This window comes from Octodon degus, unplaced genomic scaffold (assembly GCF_000260255.1).
Source record: "Octodon degus isolate 3935 unplaced genomic scaffold, OctDeg1.0 scaffold00044, whole genome shotgun sequence".
Lineage (NCBI taxonomy): Eukaryota > Metazoa > Chordata > Mammalia > Rodentia > Octodontidae > Octodon > Octodon degus.
This window is the reverse complement of record NW_004524620.1, coordinates 7,122,022-7,142,276: the sequence shown is the minus strand read 5'-3', so window position 1 is coordinate 7,142,276 and position 20,255 is coordinate 7,122,022. Positions and strand designations below refer to the sequence as shown.

The 20,255-nt window shown below is 37.3% G+C and overlaps 1 protein-coding gene across 4 annotated transcripts in view; it reads left to right on the top strand.

Moving 5' to 3' along the window:
- Positions 1 to 20,255, top strand: part of Mpdz (multiple PDZ domain crumbs cell polarity complex component) — a 178,128-nt gene that overhangs the window by 103,368 nt on the left and 54,505 nt on the right. For all 4 annotated transcript variants that reach the window (XM_023715824.1, XM_023715825.1, XM_023715823.1 and 1 more), the window contains 3 exons: positions 2,211 to 2,409; positions 11,482 to 11,586; positions 14,452 to 14,544. In XM_023715824.1, the coding sequence (XP_023571592.1) occupies positions 2,211 to 2,409; positions 11,482 to 11,586; positions 14,452 to 14,544 (397 nt within the window). The remainder of the gene's footprint in view (positions 1 to 2,210; positions 2,410 to 11,481; positions 11,587 to 14,451; positions 14,545 to 20,255) is intronic.

Genomic DNA, 20,255 nt, shown 5'->3' with positions numbered 1-20,255 from the left:
TCGGCAGAAATTCCTACTGGGTGGGCGGGGTGGGGGAGGTAGGGCGGAGTGGTGGGGGGCAGCCCGAGGGGGTGGGAGAAGGTCCGGCACACGCTGCGCCTGGGCTGGGACTGGTCCCGCCGGTGCAGGTTAGCAGGAAGCTCTCCACACACTCACCAGACCTGGCCTAGGACTGTTCAAATCATTAAAGTGAATCTTAACTAATTTTTAAAAAAATATTTGATAACGTCTCATTTCTATCAGAAAATAAAAGCTCAATGTCTGGATATCCATGCATGAGATATTGGGGTAAAGTCATAAGGTAATTCTTAAAAATGATTGAGATAGCATATCTAATTTTAAATAATTGGCATTAATATTTGGATAGTCTTTATTACCTAAATACACAAAATCCTAAAAGGAATACATAATTTTTGCCAAAAAGGTCTTAAAAATGAGACCTTTGCATTTCGTATCTTGCTTAATTATATAATCCTGTTTTAGAAGAACATTTACCACTTCATATATTTTTTTTAATGTATCTGGTACAGGGTCTCTATGCAGCTTGGACTCCTAGTGACCCTCCTGTTTTCAGCCTCCCCAGACCTGGGTTCATAGTTGTGCGCCACCACACCCAGGCTTGGTGGCCAGCTCAGCGCTCCCAGGAGTGTGGCCGGCGCTGCATGTCGTACCAGAGATCAAACCCCAGGCCTTGAGCTTGCCTCAGCAAGCACTTAGTATGGTGAGATATCTCACCAGCCCTTTATCACTTCATATGAAGTGTACTAATTTCAAAAGTTTTATATCTTGAAGGAGTAAGGTAAAATTAGTATATTAAACCATAATTCAGAGTTTTTTGAGCAGGTCTTTTAAAGGAAGCCATAGTTCAAACTAAGAGGTACTTGTATAAGAACTGCAAAAAAGAGTATTGAGGCAAGGACTCCAAAATAAAAAGAAAAGAGATAAGTATTTTTGAAAGAAGGCTTTGTGTCAGAAATTCAAGGGGCCAAGAAATCTATGATGCAGAGTAGGTTCATGTTGGGAAGTCCATGTAAGTATAATTTATAGCAGTGCCCTATAAATTATACCAGGCCAGTATTTTATAAAGCAGCATAACGGGAAGCTTTTGAAGTGTTTCAAGCCAAGGACTGATGAGTAGGATTGTTTTTATTTGAATTCTCTGTCTTCCATGAGAAAACTGCATTGGGAGGATAATTTTGGAGGCCCAGGTAATCCAGTAAGAGGCTGTTGCAAAAGTTAGATGAGAGTGTAGTGACTTGGTCTAGGCTTAGTGTGGAAATGGGGAAAGCAGAGTGGATTCATTGTAAAATTCGGAGAGAAGAATGATAGCTTCTCATTAGGCATTACATATAAGGGATTAAAGAAGAATAAGAATCAAGAGTAATCCTGGTGTTTTTGTTTTGAATAATGGAGGGGGTAGTATAGTAGTGCCATGTGCCAGAACGTGAAAACATGGAGAAATAAGAGGAGGTGAAAATTGAGCAGGTCATCTTACATTTACTAAAATTGCATTTCTTATGAGACATTCAGAGGTATGTCAAGAAGTCCATTGCTCTGGGGACCTCGTTGGATATAGAGATAAAAATGACAGCTCACTAAAATTGAGTTTCTATTAGTTCAGATCAATACACCACTATATATTCAAGCATTATAGTAACCCTGAGGCATAGGAATATAAACCTCAGGATAATATGAAGTTTGCACTGTGTCATTTTTATATCTTGAGCAACTGATGTAGTGCTTGGTAAATACTAGCTATATGGTATATGGATTATGAATGAACAAGTTATTTGGTATAAGGTAATAACAAGCAGTTTTTTAATTTATAAAACTAATTTTCCATGTGTAGTCCTATTCTTAGTCTGTTATGTATAAGAGATAAATTGTCATTGCAAAATTATCTGGTACTGTTATGGTGTTAAAGCTTTTTTATTTTAGAAGACATCACATCAAATGTTCTAAATTACATTCATTATATACCATAGAATGCTTCCTATCTAACATATTAAGTAAAGAATATTTTTATTTACAATTTCACAGACATTAAAATTAGTTAAAATATTTTGTGTTATAAGGCTTTCCTTTTTTGTTCGTTTTATTGTCAAAAAAGTTAGCCATATTCTTTAATCTACGAATTCTTAGTGTTTATTAAATTAAATGAACTTGAAAATTATATATTAATCCATACGTGAATTCTTCTTTTCCCATAGGGATGACGGTCAGTGCTAATAAAGATGGCTTGGGAATGATTGTTCGGAGCATCATTCATGGAGGGGCCATTAGTCGAGACGGCCGGATTGCCGTTGGGGACTGCATCTTGTCCATTAACGAGGAGTCTACTGTCAGTTTAACCAGTGCGCAGGCACGAGCCATGTTGAGAAGACATTCTCTTATTGGGCCCGACATAAAGTATGTAACTGGGCCTCAATTTGGCTTGGGCTTCTATTTTATGTATAAACATTAATACATATTTATTTAATGCAAATTACTCCAGAATTAACTATTTTGAATAGCATTTGATAGTAAATATATTCCAAGACTATCATTCTGTTGAAAATTTGAAAGCATGACTTTATGATTTTCTTTTACTTCTCTAGTGCTTTCAATAACAACTTTATATATGAGAGATGTGAGACATCTTTCACAGAGAAGAGGTGTTCATTCTTTGATTCTCAGAAAGAAGTCTGGGTTGATTTCAGTGTGAAGAGTTGTGCGCTACCTAATTGGCCAATATGAATTTGAGAACAAAGCCAGTCCTATAAGGGACAACTGTGAAAAAGGCTATGTAGAACAGTGCCCTTCTGACCCATAATTTAACCTTGTTTGTACTACTCAGTGACACAGAGGGATCTTCCACTAAGGTTGGTGTGGTCTAACTGTAGGTTATATAGGATAGTTTGTGAGAAAATGCCTAAAATTTCCCATGATTTGTTAATCTCATGGTGTTTTAAAAACACCTTAAAATGTGATTTTAAGTCATAAACATTACTTCAACAATCAAAAAATGAGTTTAGGACTTGTTGGCATTCATCCATGTCTTTGTAACATTAATCATTAAATACATAATAGAAAAATTTATAAAATAAGAGCTCTGGTAAAGATTATTTACCTTAAATTGTATAGGAGACTTTTTGTATTAATGTTCTTTTACTGACAACATTCTGTAATACTGGTTCTTTTGCAAAGCATGAATTGTTAGAGGGGGCCAGGGAGATGGCTTAGTGGAATAAGCGCTTCCAAATTGCTAGAAATTAGTGAAGAAAGCTGCATTTACAGCCTGTTTTTCATTGTCATCCATAAAAAGTGCATACCATTTCAGATGGTTTTTGCACTCTTAGGTCAGGTATTATTTTAGGCAGAGTCTTCACTAATGAATGATCCTTTATAGTTTTGCATTCATTTGACTTATACAGTTAAGCAGATCATTTTACCATATTACTAGTCCCTAATTACAGTGATAAGGTTACAGTGATAAGGTACAGGTGAACATAATTAAAAAATTTCAGCTCCTCTATCATAGGAAAATTAATGCTTTCCTCACTACTGACAGCCAGTGTTCCTTTTGCTTAAAAGATAAATCCTAAGATCTACGCAGAGACTTTCATTGCAAAGACTTTAACTGACATAAATTAGATATAGTATGAAACCCACATATCCTTGTAACTGATTACTTGGCTTGGTGTGCTGTAATATATATGTAGTACTCTGTGTACCAATTCAGGTCCCTTGCCTAGTTTTTGACACTCTGAATACTAGATTCCATATATGGTATTAGCCTTACTCCTCAGATCTAATGTCCTGCCTAAGTTAAAAAAATGGCCAAAGACTATGACCTTGGTAACACAGTTTGGTATGTCATACATCTGTTCAATTCCAGAGAAGCTTTTAAGGTGCATTTTCAGGTGCAGAAAGTCCTTTCCCGACTTTCCTTTTTTCACTGGAGATGAGCTGCACATGTATGTATTTTCCCCCAATTTTTGACCCAGCAGAATTACTCATTTATGGGGGCAGTGTCTTTATTATGCCCCTGAATTATACCAAAAGCTAGCTCCATAAGTAATGGCTTTTATATCTCAGGAGTCAAAATGTGCTGTAGAATTTCACATGCCAAAAAATGGAATCTTACAGCTTTCCCTGTTCTGGAAGTGAACCTGCCATTCTTCTTTTCCATGTGTCACCAGTGCACGCATGTGCACATGCATACTCACACAAGTGTACCCGCAGAGCACATGGCTTTCTTAAATATTCCAAGGAGCCCTGCTCAGAGGGCCGTGGCTTGACTCGCTGAATAAATGATGGAAATTAAAATCACCCTTACCCAAGATGCGTTTTAGGGAAAAATATTAGATGAAGATCATTATAGCTATTTAGATTAACCAGGCGTGAGCAGCAAGTCCCTGCCTTTTGCACATCCTGGTTTTCACCTCATTCCTGTCTATTGCTTGACGCAAAGGTTTAGAATTACCTGGAAGCTATGTGAATAGTCCTCCCAAAGGACAGTCCAGTTCCATTATTCTGAGTGAAACCATAACACTTTCTTTAGCCAATTAAGCTTTGTACTCATTGCGTGGATTTAGGCTCTATCTAGATCACATTCTCTGTATTTCTTGTTATAGACCTAGCTTACTCTGGAGGGCTGGTGCAAAGGTGGGTTGTGGGGACATAAACAAGACTCCGGTTCAGTTACACAACTGGTTGTTTATAGGGAAAGCATTGCCAATACAGATAATTCACTGGCTTTCTTAATTGCTATAGATATCTAGGATGTGTGTGTGTATGTGTGTGTGTATGTGTGTGTGTGTGTGTGTGTGTGTGTGTGTGCATGCTTGTGTGAATTTACACATGCCTGGACAGATAATTTGAGTTTCAAGAGTTCAAGAACAGCCAGCTTAAGTTCCAGGTTTTATTATTTTCTGTGGAAACCCAGATGTGAAGCCTTACCAAAATGCATTCTGTTTTCACTTCTCACTGCACCTTGCCAGGAGCTCTTAGATTTTTGTAATTATAGCCAGGATTTTGTACTTAGAAGCAGCTGCTTATAACATCTGCCAGATAATTACTGAGTTGAATCAGAATTCACCTGCCTTAACCTAAAGTGTGGGATGAATTCCTGATCAAGGAATAAAAGATTGACTGCAGTTACATTTTTCCATGCTTGTTAATAATCATTGCTATAGACACCGGTAAAGAGCAGATGCTTTTGGGGGGGAAGTGTAGATGAGAGGGAGGTGGAAATGAAAAAAAAAAAGAAGAAGAAGAAAACCAGGAGCACCCACTTGTAACTGCATATGTATGCATCTCACATTCTGCACAAGACAGTGGCATTTGTTAACACCATTGTAAAAAGATGCCACAGCGTATGCTCCATATTCTAGATTTTCTGCAGCACCTGCTGATGATCGAGCCCCCTTTTGTGTATATCAGTGATTTAAAGCTCATTATGGCTATGTGCTACAACTTGTGTGTGAAAACTGTTTCATGCTTTTGTAACATCACAATCTAGGATAGATCCAGATATAGATTTAGTGTATACAGAGTGGCTTTTGTTCCTCATTTATGTAAGAACATAAATCCCAGCGAAACTATGAGTTTATTACATTTCACAGTGCAGTGATGACTGGGAATGAATTTGAAATTCAAACCTCTGTGTAAAGCAGTGACCCTGTCTGCATGTGCAGGCATGGTCTCTGGATTAATAGCTTTATGGCAGTTTTGTCTCACCAACGTTACTCTTTTTGCTTCTTCTCCACGTGTAAACAAAAGTTAGTTTATATGTCAGATTTTTTAATATAGCTCTCAAGCTGTCAGTGTGTTTATGAAGTCTGTCATTCAGCTTCCACTTTCTGTAATGGTGAGGCAGGTTTTGTGTGGTCCTGTGTCGAGGCATGTCGTGCAGTGGCTGCCTGTGGTGGTGCATTGTGGGATGCTCCCTTGAGGGCCTCACTGTTTGTGTTGTGCTAAATGTTGGTGTCGGCTGCATTTTTGCTTCTTCTCACTGCTACTCAAATGATCAGAAAAATATTTGTAAAACCTCTTTCTCCTTACCCTTCCATAAAAGAAAATCAGCTTTAAGAAAAGGAGAAGAAAACTTTGGGATAGAAACATCTTTACATGCTCAAACCAGTTTATAGGCTTAATAGTTTGTATTTACTGTTAGGTTTGCTTTTGTGTCCTGGATTTTCCCCCTCAACTTTCCTGCCTTTAGCTTCCTATTTAGATGTTTCCCTAAATCTTCAGAAATACTGTGACTTTTCTGAAATAGTCTGTTCAGGTTTCAGGCTGATCATTTTTTGTGCAGATTGTAATCCTCTTTCCTGATATAATGTGTAGTACATGTTTGATTCATTAATTCTTTAAAACATAACAGAAAATTTACTATTAAGTATTTTTCATAACAACTTGGCAAAGGTGCTTTTGTAGGTGAATAAGTTAAGGAGGACAGAATGAATGGCAATGTAACTCTCTTTCCCAGCCTAGCTGTAAATTTGGTGATCTGTGCTTGCTTCCTTGTTTGTGGTCCTCTAAGTAAGTGTCATGAAAAGATTGTAAAGGGCCTGTATGTTGTACAGGACTAATGGGTGTCCAGAGAGCCTTCTCCTAGAGTACTGCCGTGTATGTTTATGTGCATTCCCGATTGCAGTGCCCACCTAAAGAGAGGCACTCTGCCGTGATGTGGGTGACAGAGTCTCAGCGGAGCTGATCGCTGTCTTTCCACACTGCCCACGATAACAGAGCCCAAACCCTAGTGATCCCACACTTCAGGGAAGTGGAATTCTGAATGCTTCCTATAGAATCACAGATATATCTGAAGTTATGTGTCTTTTTCACTTCAGAAATTATCTCATTGGTATAATTTTTGATTTCTTTCATAAAAGACAAATTTTTATATCTTTACTTTCTAGTGCTAAGATTGGATGGAATTATTATTTTAATGAATGAACTATGGATAGTTTAATAGTATTTATGATTTCTACATTGTGCTGTTAAATACTACATATTTTATTCTCAGCTGCAACAAAAGACAAACCAACTTCAAATATAGCATTTCCCTTACCTTTCTGTTTATCAAGCAATGTATCTTCAGCAGCCAACTTAAAAAGTATAAAAAGGGTATAAATAGGCTTAAATGGCAGCAGTAATTTTCATACATCGTGTAATAAGCATCACTTGTTCTGTATCTAACACAGTGCCTTCCACTCACTAGACATTAGACTTTCAGTACTTTTGAATTCAGACATTAACCTTCAAATGTAAACATCTATCTTTCTTTGAAATAGAAATACACATAAGCAATTGCAACAAATTAGTAATTATTTCTTTAAATCTATGTGATTTAACTTTAAACTTAAGTGTTCATAATATAACAGACCTAACAAAGTTATTGATAATGCTTGTTAATGCTCATGCTTAATTATGTGCTGTGGGAAAAGTAAGATAATTTATAATACATCATATTGTAATAGAGTGCACCTAATTTATTTCTACTAAGGAACTCAAGTATCTTTAGACAGCATTAATATTATTACTGACAACTCATTAATATGTGGGCACAGCACCAATTTTGTCATAAAGGTACAGTATTGTGGCTCTATCGTAACTGTATATTCTTTAGAATATTTCTGCTGATGAATTATTAATTTTAATTTTATGATTTTTATTATATTAAACAATGAAAATGGGAAAAATAAAAATGGTGTTTAATTTTTAATACTTTTAGTGTCTATAAAAAAGCATCAACATTTTCAGCATTAACTTTTTTGCTGTGCAAAGTCTAAAAAATAGTAACACTGATAAATTCTTGTGTGAACTACAATGAAAATTACATATACTGTGGTTTCTCTTCAGAGCATATAAATCTTTTGCCTTTTACAATAAAATTACTTTAGAGATCTATAAAAATAATCTTTACTTCATTCATCACACCTAAGGCAGCCTTCATACATGACAACATCACATTCTGTACACGTGCGTCACTTACACTGAGTGCACATGTGTTTTGCCTTCCTGGACTTTTTTGTACACATAGACATCTTACTGGTCTTACTGGTTTGTCAGGAGGTTCTTATATTACACAATGTGTAGTTAATAGGAGCATAAATTATCAAGTTAAGTTTTAAGTTCTTAACATGTATTATGTGTTTAGAGTAAATATCAACATTTTCACTTAAGCTGTGTACTTGCTTACAAAAACAACCTCAAAGATAACATCAGAAATGAACTCCTATATAAACTACAATGAAAATACCAATAGAACTGTAGCATAAAAATAAGCTTGGCTTCAACTGTCACATCCAAGGCAGTATTCATGACGAGAGCTGCGTGCACCAGGCATACATCTTACATACATGGACAGCACATGTGCTTAGCCTTCCTTTCCTAAGTGGCAATTCATTATTGTTACCTTTCTTGTCTTCTTTTTTTGTCAGGAGTTTCCTACTGTATTGTACAATGTACACTTAGGAAAATGAGATATCAATACAATAAAATATCAAATATGTAATGAGTACTTGGAATAAACGTTAACATTTTCACATCAGTTGTTTACCTGCTTACAAAATCTAAAAAGCTAACATCAGAAACAAAATCCTATGTTAACTACAATGTAAATACAAGTCTGCCACAGAAATGATTTTTGTCTTGGTTGTCACATGCAAGGCAGTCTTCACACATGTACTATCGCTCATGCTGATATCATGTATGTGTTCTTCTCCTGTCTTTTCTGATAGGGCATAGTTGACATCTTTTTGGTTTTCCTGTTGTCATAGTAGGTATTTGTGATGTTGTGCCTGCCTTTTCACCTCTTATTTCACCAGTGTGCTCCAGAATTTTGTGATGTAGTTCCCTTGGCAGAAAAATATTTTGTTTTTTCTCTGTGTTAATTGATGTTTTATGAAGTCCAGTCCCAATCTTCTAAGAAAATTTTTGTGTGATATTTTACACTTGTTATTGTCTTTTAAACTATCAAACTATGCCACAAATGTTTAGGATTGTGTAAAACACAATCATTGGCCAACACTTTCTGTTTCATGTGACATCATAGTTGCTGCCTTACTCATCAACAACGTATACTCCACATTTGGTTTTGTTGTAGAAAATATCACAGCCTTCCATTTTGTCGAGGTTTCCCTATCAGTGTTAGTCATCATAGTACAATGTTAACATCAGCAGTACCAGTTTGTTTTTCTTTGCCATATATGAGGCTGATGTTATATCTTTCTGAAATCCAAAAATTGTGTTATATAATTCTGTGATTTTGAAATTGCAGCACTTCATTGGGAATTCTTCCTTGTTCCTGTGTATGATTCCTATACTGGTCAATTTGTGCTCTATTGTCAAATATAACATTAATTGGTAAACCAGTTGTCCAGTGTCACAGTCCCATTAGCTTGGGAGATGAAAGCAACAAGTCTATCCACAACATCATTTGGTTTATTACTATACAAATAAAAACCTGGTAGCTGAGTTCCAGGATAAATTTCTAAATTAAAAACATGAAAGGTCTTGGGATCTACAAGGGCATAATTTTGTTGTTGTTGTTATGTTTATTGAGAAAGGAATTTGCCATATAGTGCAGGTTGGTCTTGAACTCAATAGTTATCCCAGGCTGGCCTTCAACTCTCAGTGACCCTCTTTCTTGAACTCCCCAAGTGCTGGGATTCCAGGTATGTGCCACCACACCTGGCTAAAATGGCATAAACTTTTATACCATATTTTGAAAGTTTTGAGGAATACACTGCCTGAAGCTACAGCATCCGTGAAATGCTACAAGATATTCATAAATAGTCATGCATTCAGATGGTGTATAAACAGATGTCTTAAACCATGAGTGGATAGCAACCAGATTATCAGTTCTTTTTCTTACTCAGTGGGTGGTTTCATCATCAAACCTCAGGCAGTTCTGAAAGAAATCAAATCTCAGTGTCATCACTTTTCTGTAAACAAGCCCATACCCATCACTTTTTCATAAGGCTTTTACATTTCTGTGATTACCATGAAGAAGCCCTGCTAAATACACCAGACTATGCATGCTATCAGTTCAGATAGTGAGATGTCATAATAAATACATTTTGAGTATGGCTATTGGTGCATACAGAACATTTTATTTGTATTTCAGAATTTGTTTATTTTAGAATATATTGTAATATTTCCAAACAATTTCTAACATTGAATAGCATGCTGGTATTCTGTCCAATAGGTTTTACCCTTGCCAAGGTCCTCAGCATATTTTTGGATCATGTTCTAACATTGGATTGTTCCATTTGGTTGAGTGGCCAATTTGTACCATTTCTATTAGTCAAATATGTACTCACATTATTGTTTCTTTGTCAACTCGATCAACAAGGGCTGTATTCCCTATTTCTATGTTAGTCAATTCTTGCTCTGTTTTTCTGTCACAGGACATTTGGCTCACATGGCCAATGTCACAGTCATTGTCATAGTCATCATCCATGCATAAGTGATCTGATGATTCTTGTTCGGCCTCCCTCAGACTTGGAAATATGGTTTTTCATGTGCCATTGTACTGAACTGTGCCAGAAAAAGCAAAAGAAAACTTTTACTTAGAACTAATCCTAAAGGCACAGAAAATTCAGCGATGAATATTTTGTGGGTAAAACACCTAATGCCACTTTGGGTCCCCTGTACACCCCTTGACATATGTCTGCCAAGGGTTGAATGCCCAGGTGGGATTTGGCTTTCCCCAGCTATAGCTACTGTGAGTCACACCTACATTCCATTTGTTGTTAAGTACACATTTACAGACCAGAAAAGTGGCATGGGTGCATTTTACCCTGGGATGCTCAGTAAACATGTGGAAAACCTATCAGATGGAGCATAGTATGGGTGCAAATCCCAGTTTGACACTTTTGCACACATGCACACACCTCACCACTCATCATACTAAGTGGATATACAGAAAGATTGATTTTTGTATCCCCCAGGTGCAGCTGCTGAGAGGCACAGCTGGCTCTGATAATGATAAAGTACAGATGGACTGTAGAAGAGTATGGGATGGGTTGTTGCTGCCCAGTATGATGCCTTGAGGAGTAACTGTTACTATTATTATTTTGCAATGTTGGGAAATTAAATTCAGAACTTTGCATATCCTGAGAAAGTGCTCTGTCACTGAGCCGCATGCCCAACTTTTTAAGTATGAATCTTGCTCACTTCAAAAACTGGCCGTTAGCTCTCTCATTTATATATATAATATTTTATATATACATACAATATAAATTATAGTTACTTTCTTCTCTGTGTGATTATTAGTGAACACAGAGTTCACTAGCAGCAGAAGTTTAATTTCAGTTATTTTGGCCATAGAATGCTTTACCTTTGAAATCTGAGTTGTCTGATGAGTATGGCAGGTATATGAGTTGGGTAAAAGGTAGCCATGAGAGGACAAGACAATTTTGTTCTATTTTGGAAGCATTTACTGACACATGTTTCTTTTTCTTTGCTCTGGTGGATTGTGTTTTGATCCAGAATTAGTTATGTGCCTGCAGAGCACTTGGAGGAATTCAGAATAGGCTTGGGGCAAGAACCTGGAGGAATAATGGCACTGGATATTTTTTCTTCCTATGCTAGCAGGTAAGTGAAACATTAAGTCAATACAAGAGGTGAGTGACACAATAAGTTAAAGAGGCATTTGAACCAGAATCAGGAAAGTTCAATGAAAAGTCTGAATTTCTTTTCTTCTTCCAAGATTTTTAAACATATTTCCTTGATTACTTAAGTAATTATCATATATTGTGGGAATATGTGAATATTTAAATCAAGAAATTAAAATAACCTTTACACCTAAGATAGCAGTTTTAATGTAATTTTTAAGTACATCTTCATAAATTTTATTTCCTGGGCCAGGGAGATAGCTCAGTACAATAAGTGCTTGCCTGGCAAGCACAGGAGCCTGTGCTCAATCCCCAGTTCCGCAAAAAAAAAAAAAAAAAAAAAAAAATATTTCCTAATTAACATGTGTAAGTCCATAAGCATTGCAGTACATCTATATTTTACTCATCTAGACAATGCTGAGTTGCACATCTTGGTATACAAGCATATTATGCCTGAATTATAATATTGGCTTTTCCATAATGAATATGCCTTTATATCTTCTCGCTTATAGGCATGTTTTCAGTTGCACTGATAAGTGAATACCAAATTTTCCTTTCAGTGTTCTATAGAGCAAAAGTTCCACCTTTCCTTACAGAATACCAAAACATTCCAAAATACCCAGGTGTCCAATGACCCTGCAGGAATAATGATACTGCATTATTGATTCCTCTGCAGATTTTGGCATCAGTGAAAGGAAAGGGACACTCTATATTTAATAAAGAGAAGGAATGTTATAATCTAGGAGTCTCAGGAAGTTTATGGGAAAAGGAATATTCATTCTATTCTGTCAAAGCCCAGCCATACTTCACTGTAGAATTTCCAACCCAGGATTAATGGCATGAGTTAATTATGATTTGCTAGTGTTTTTGTCTTATTTTAATATAGTTATGAAATAACATTTCACTGTCCTTCTGAAATGTCTCAAATGCATAAAGAATACAACAGGTAGCATAGTAGTCTTCATAAGTTCTTGGACCTTAAAATGCTCGAAAGTTATTAATTAGGAGGTACCACTATCAATACTGCTTCTCTTTCAGCTTGGAAAGAGAGATTCTTGGTTGTTCGATGCTATGCCCAGCTGTTTCACCATAGAGAAAATAGGGTTGCTGTCAGTATCAGTGCTTAACACTAAAGCAACCTACAGTGGAAGGAAGTCGCCCCCGTCCCACAGCTAATAAGCATCAGAGTCATTCTTAAAATGAAAAATTTAAAATCCTTGTTCTTGAACATGTAATCCAGAGGAAGAACTGCAGGGGAATGTGTGCTACATAAAGTGGCACAGAGTGTGGAAGTTCAGAGCTCCAGTTTGGTGGTGAGATGGCTTCAATTCACATGTCACTACTATATAACTGTAAATTTATCCAAGTTACTTTACCTTATACAAACACAGATATAAATAGAGTTAGTGGTTATAGTTGATAGAAATTTCTTTCATTGTCAGGAGTTTTAACACTAAGAAAAAAATCTAATTCTTGGCTGAATGAGCACAGCCAAGTGAGAGCTGATCCATTCTCCTCTGCAGAGCACATGGCACTTGAGTATCAGAAACCAGGCTCTAAAATGGGTAAAGCATAATCTGAACATTTAGAACAGATCATCTGGGTTAGTGAAGAAATTCAAGATTTTGGAATAATTGGAAGGGAATAGGATTTATTTTTCAATCAGTGCAATATATTCATTTTCTCCCAAGGCAGGACCGTGGAGCAGTATGACCAAAAGTGTTTTTGAGTCTCTTACATTTTAGGTTTTAGAGGTAAAACCTCTTCCCACCCCATGGCTGTCATTCTCCCCAAATTATAAATCTTATCTTCTAGACTTCCTTTTGCTGTCAGATTTTTTCCAGTTACATTTTCAGTGGGTTGAGTATTGTTTTCACCTTTCTGCCTTTGTTCTCTGGATAAGGACTATTTCTCAGGGACCTTCCTGACAAGATGTTGGGAAGCCCGGTCTTGGGACTATTCTCTGCTATCATCTGGTTCTACTGTCAGATTTAGACTACAGGAGCCAGCCCTATTCAGAGTCTATTCTTCCCTTAGAATTCAAAGCTGAAGGATAGGACTCTTAAGGGCTACATTTCATTCTAAACATATATTTTGCTACCACTGAGGCCAAGCAAGGGAGAGATGTTCTACAGGGACCTGAACCTTCCACCACAGAGATGCGATCGCATTCAGACACAGTTGATGGGATTAAATGACTTCTGATCTCGAAGCATAAAGATGCTATAATTTGAGAGTTGTTCAGTATTTCTTCCAGTGAAGAATGGTGATGGGTTTAACATATACTTATTTTTTTCAATTTATCAGCCATTGTCCCTTCTGTGCTTTGAAAGGAATAAATAAACGTTTCTTTAGAAATCCAGTTTTTACCAGTAGCATAAAGTCATGCATGCCACAATCTACTTAATTGTTCTTTAGTACTTTTAAATTATGTATTTGGTACAGGGTCTCACTAGGCATCTCAAACTGGTAGTGATCCTCCTGTTTTCAGCCTCCCCAGTGCTAGAATTGCAGGCCTGTGATTACCACGCCCTGTCTCAGTGGCTGGCTCACCAGGCTTGGGGGTGGGGACGGCTGCAGAGCATGTGGTGCTGGGGCTTGAGCCATGGTCCCTGCTCTTGCCAAAGCAGCCACTTAGCCCACTGAGCTATCTCGCTGGCCCTTGTTTTTAGACTATTATGGTAGGTTGATTGTAACATAAGGGTCTTACTTGATTTGATTTTTTTCCCTCTACCATAAAATTATTATTTATATATATGGTTGGATATAGTGAAAATATAAGGCAGTAGCTTAATCAGCAATTAAGGACATATAAAACAGTGTTGCATTGTGAAACTTTATCCAGAGACATTCCAGAACTACCAGAACGAGAAGAGGGAGAAGGAGAAGAAAGTGAACTTCAGAATGCAGCGTACAGCAATTGGAATCAGCCCAGGAGGTAAGGACTAGTTCTGTCTTCTGCCCACTTAAAGGATATATGTGCGTAAAGATGGGGAAGTATGGTTGCAAGTACAGGGTTTCAGCTTTCTACTTGTGACTTGGCAAGTAGCTTAATGTTCCTCATCCTGTAACTCTTCTTGGGCACATTGTAGAGAATTATGAATGTCATAGAGGGTTAAAACTAACATGTATGTAATGATCTGGCACATAGTATAGACTATAATTAGAGAAAATTATGCATAAGTAGTTGAAGCATAGTAAGTTGTGGATCGTTTTATTTTAGGTATAATACCATTTAAATTTTATTTAGCACTTATAGAAACAAGACATTCAAATGTATATTTAAGACCCTGTGTGTTTGTGTGTGTAAGTACGCAGCTTTGTTATTAAATGCTGTGTTTGTCCTAAACCATGCTTCATCGAGCACCAGTTTTCAGGTGTATCATCCTGTATCCCTAAGGCATGTAAGAGTGTGGATTAAGAAGGTCCTGAAGGGCTGTGGAACATGATTGAAACGTGGGGCTCTGCACTCATTAGGAGAATCTACTGCCTACCACTGGGGAGCCCAGCAGCTAAAACTGCTCTGGGAAGGTAGGGCCCAGGCAGAGGAGAGGCCAACAGGCAGGTGCGTCTCCTCCCAGCTCCTCCCCTCTTTGCTCTCTGACACATTAGTAGGAGCAGTTCTCCCCTGCCCAGACCCTCCACTCTGTTGTTGCTCTGTATCAGCTTGCTTAACGTAGTAAATTTAACTTGAGTTTGATAGGGCCTTATTAAGTCCTAAAGGCCATAATCTGCAAATAGTGAGACATAAATAGGAGACGTAAACCCTGCTTTCAAGGAGTTATTGCAGACTTGGCTGCACAAGCTATAGAGACACAAAAAACAAATTAAAAATGTTACATAGATTGCATTAATTGTAACAATTTGTCATCATTGTCCCTGGAAAGAGACCTAAATGTAACAGCATGAACATGCTTCATTCTTAATAAACATGTTAAGCTGTGAATAAAAAGTGCTCCAGAGATGTAATACAGTTTGATGATATTTTCTTTGTTTAAAAATGAACTTTAAGGGCCATCCAAATAGCTCAGCAGATTAAAGCGCCTGCAAGCAGGGCAAGGGCCAGGGGTTCAATACCTGGGCCTGCCATGCCAGTCCAACCCCCCAGGGTACACAGTGAGACAGCAGTTGGCACGGAGGCACGGACCTGTAATCCCAGCTCTTGGGATGCTGTAAATCACTATGAGATCCATCTAGTAGTGAGACCCTGAACACCCTATAGACCCTTCCCTAAAAATACAAAAAAAAAAAAAAAATTGAACTTCAAGCTGGGTGTGGCGGCACACTCCTGTAGTACTAGCACTCAGGAGGTGGAAGCAAGAGGATCCATTCAAATTCTAAGCCAGCCTGGGCTACAAAGGGAGCTCAAGGCCATCCTGAACTGCATTTTTTTTTTTTTTGTCTCAAAAAGAAAGAAAAAATTGAGCCTATAGCCATTCTATTTGAACATTTTCAAAATATGGAGAACATTTTATGTTGCTGTCAGTAAACTAGCATTTCCATCCATCCAAAATGAGGTTTGAATTTGAATATCTTCAAAAGCCATTCAGATTGTTTTAAAAAAATTCAACATCTCCACAAAGTGCTGCTTACATTGAGAACACGATATAAGTAGTAGATCTGTGGCATCAATGTAAGGTGTTAAGCATCTTATGTATTTGTAGATTGAGGCAGAAATAAATTAGATGAGAGTATTTTGTAACAGATGGTGATAATTTAACATGAATTTTGTTGGACAATAATGACAGGAAAATGTTACATTGGTCAGCTTTAGGAACAACATAGGGGGATAAATAGTTTGTAGAAGACAATATGCAAAATGATTGGAATCACTAAGAGCTTTGACATTTGAATTTATTTCTTCTAGGTCTTGACTACTTTTTAAACTTTCATTTCTTGGAGAAAAAAAATTTTTGTTTCTTGACTACTATATTACTAAAATAGGGCTAATAATAGAACTTTGTAAATTTGGAAGAGGAGTTAGTAAAGTAACATTTAAAATTATTAGCATAATGCCCTGAACAGAGTGAATCCTCAGCTAGTGATTGATCTTGTTTATAAGAATATAATTTTGAATGCTAATAAGATAAGAAAAAAGCACTGAACATAAGAATCATCATGGATTTTTTTTAAGAGAAAGAAGACTATATTTCTGGTCAATATTCTTATTCTGTTTTAATCTTCACATCAGTCCAAGAAACATCTTTAAAGGTAGGAACTACTTAGAGAACATGTTTGAAGCTCCCATAAATCCCTCTAACCCAAACAACCTGCTCTCACTGATGTGTCTAGAGGCAACGTGTTACCTTGAGGAAGGCTGGTAGTTCACAGATAGAATGACTGTCTAGGTGCTTTTCTTGTTGCTAAAATAAAATACCCAACACCCAAAGTTAAAGGAGGAAAGGCTTATTTAGCTCACAGTTTGTGGTGGTTTCGGTCCATAGCTGGCTGGCTCCAAGGCAAGGCAGCATGAGAGGGGGCAGTGGTTCATTACAGCAGAAGACACCAGGGTAGGAAGAGGTGCAAGTATCTTTCTGCCTCTTTTATTCTATCCAGACTGCTGATATGAGGGCGATGCCAATCCAGTCAGTGGAGTGATCCAGCAGTCACCTATCCTTAATGTTAGCCCCCTTCGTTCCAGCATTGCACTAGGAATCAGCCAAACTCTACATTTAGTTGCCTAGAAAAACAAAAACATCCAACAACAACAAAAACCATCTAAAAGTCCATGAGGCTTTGAGGGGATCTAGAGACAAACCATAGCAATAAGGAAGCTTGCCAGAATCACCAGAGCTTTTGGTAAATGACTCTTTCCTATTCCTAAGATCAACAGATATTTTCTTGGTGTAGAAATAGAGAATTCATTTTAGTGAAGTGTTAAGATTCTAAAATAGTATTGTGCATTTTGTGTATAATTTTCATTTATAGAATTGATATCATACTATAGGTATCATTTCTGGCTTGTTTAGTTTTCCTGTTTGTCTGATCATTTGGAGACCTACCTGTATTTGATACTTAAATCCCTAATTCATTCAGTTTACTGGTGTTGTATTCCAACATGGTAATATTCCAGACTTTATCCATTATCAAGTTGATATCTGATTCTCAGTAGTTAAATACCTGCTGTTATAATAATTCTATGTAATAAATGTATCTATTTATGTATACTTCTACATGAAAATTTCTTAGGGTATGTATCCAGAACAACAACTACTGACTGGCTTCATTAGATAAGTCTGTTGAGCTGCTTTTTGTCATGGTTATACCAGCCTTTCTTTCTGTAGCCTTTCTGTAAGTTCCATTTTCTCTAATCCCTTCTTTCCATATCACAGTCTTTTTATATGTAATGTTTTATCAATCTGATGGATGAAAAATTGTACCTTAATAAGGCAGAACTGGATTAATTGGGTGGGATACACATTTGTTCATTTGTCATATTGATTGAAGAAAAATCTTTATCATAAAAGGCTTATTGATATATATATATATATATCGGTATTCATACTTGGGTGTATGAAATAATTTAATGTTCTCTGATTGCCATCATCATCATCGTTTATGCATTTGGTGCAGGGTCTCACTAGCAGCTCAGACGCTTAGTGTTCCTCCTGTTTTCAGCCTCCCCAGTACTGCGATTACAAGCATGCACCACCATGCCTGGTCTCAGTGGCCAGCTCAGCACACCCGGGGCCCTGGTCTGCATGGCTTGTGGTGCTGGGGATCCAACCCCGGGCCTTGCGGTTGCCTAAGCAGGCACTTAGTGGCAAGGCTAAGGATTTGAACTCAGAAGCAAAGTTCGTTGCCAGAAAGTGATCTCAAAGCTATGTGTTAAATTGGCCTTTCTAAATTTCAGTCTTCTTAAATCTATGTATTTTATTTTATTTTATTTTATTTTATTTTATTTTATTTTATTTTATTTTAGGGAAGGGTCTACAGGGTGTTCAGGGTCTCACTACTAGATCGAACTCATAGAGATCCACCTATTTACAGCCTCCCAAGAGCTGGGATTACAGGCATGTGCCATCACACCCAGTCTCAATTGCCATCTCAGTGTGCCCTGGGGGCAGGGCTGGCACTGCAGGCTTGGGGATGGAAACCCCAGACCCTGGGCCTGCTTGCAGGCACTTTCATCTACTGAGCTATTTGGCCAGCATACACCTATGTCTAAATTGGTAGACAGACATTTTTTTCCTGAAGAGTTAACTCTGACATGGAAATACCCTAAAATTGTTTCATTTATCTTCATTTTCTTTCTCAGTGTTTACCATGCTCTGTCCCATGAATAATGAGCCAAGTTACTCACCACTCTGGTTATTTTAGTAACCTCTGTCTTTCAAATTATTTTCTCTATAGCTAAGGATTCACATCTTGTATTTCTAGGCAGCCTATTTAAATTTTTGCTCTCCAACCCAAACCCTTAAGAAAAATATGGTGCCATTGTGCACAGGTTATGTGGCTTCTCTACAGCTCTTTCCTTCGTTGTACAGTGGGGCAAGTAACAAGCATCCATCTTGTAGACTGATGAGAGTAAAACATAACTCACTTGAATGAGCGATCGTGATCCCATAGTAATGTTAACTGTTGTTTCCGGGTTTTTGTTTATTCCAGAGATCACTAACCAGAAAGAGTGCTAGGAGACCTTTCATTTCATTCATTCATTTTAAAAGCAAATGTAAATATTTCTACCTGTGTATTATGGCTTCTTACAAATAGACATGCAGTGGCTAAAGTTACTGACTTTTGTACTCTGCCAGTTTACCTTATGAAACAGGAAAGAATATTGGGTTTTTTTTTTCATAAGTTTCTAGAGAATATCTAGAGAAAATGGTGAATTGAATTTTAACTAGTTTATTCTTAAAGATTTTATAAGGTCAAGGATCATCTAAAGTTCTTTAAACATTAGTAAAGTTTCAAAGATTATAAGTTTCTTGTTAAGTAAAACTGCTGACCAAAGGAATTTGTGTTTTTCTGAGGCATTGCCAAGCTCCTCTTTTATCTCAATGCACTTTAATTCCTGGTCTTTTTTTTGAACTCTACCCAGTTCTCTGGAATTCTGGTTTGACCTTCCTTTTTTTTTTTTTTTTTGCGGAATTGGGGATTGAACTCAGGCCACTGCACTTGCCAGGCATGTGCTTATTCCACTGAGCCAGCACCCCGGCCTTGGCCTTCCCTTTGCCTTTGAGCACTTTAGCTATTACTGCCGAGGCACATTTGACCATGCTGTCTTCTCTGCTTCTTGGCCAGCTTTGTTTTCTTTTATGAGGCACGAAACAGATCGCAAGACTTTGAGAGCTGACCTGCCACCTTATTTCAGACAGACAGCTCCCTGCAGATTGCCTTACACTTATGCACTTGCTTTGTCACAGGATACATACTTGAAATCAATTTATAATGATTTATAAATTTATTTGTAAATATACAGCTATTTATAATCATCATGCATAATCATTTATGTTTTCTGCATGTAAGGAAGTGCATGCAGACAGAGGAATTGGCTTGTGTCAAAGGCTTACAGCAGAATCATGCCCTGTGGATCTAAAAGCAACAGAAAGGAGATGTGGTCGTAGGGTTGGGGAGAGCAAAATGTGGTTAAAGGAGTTTAGGGAGGTAGAAGAAGAATTGGATTATGTAGGATTTTGTCAACCACTG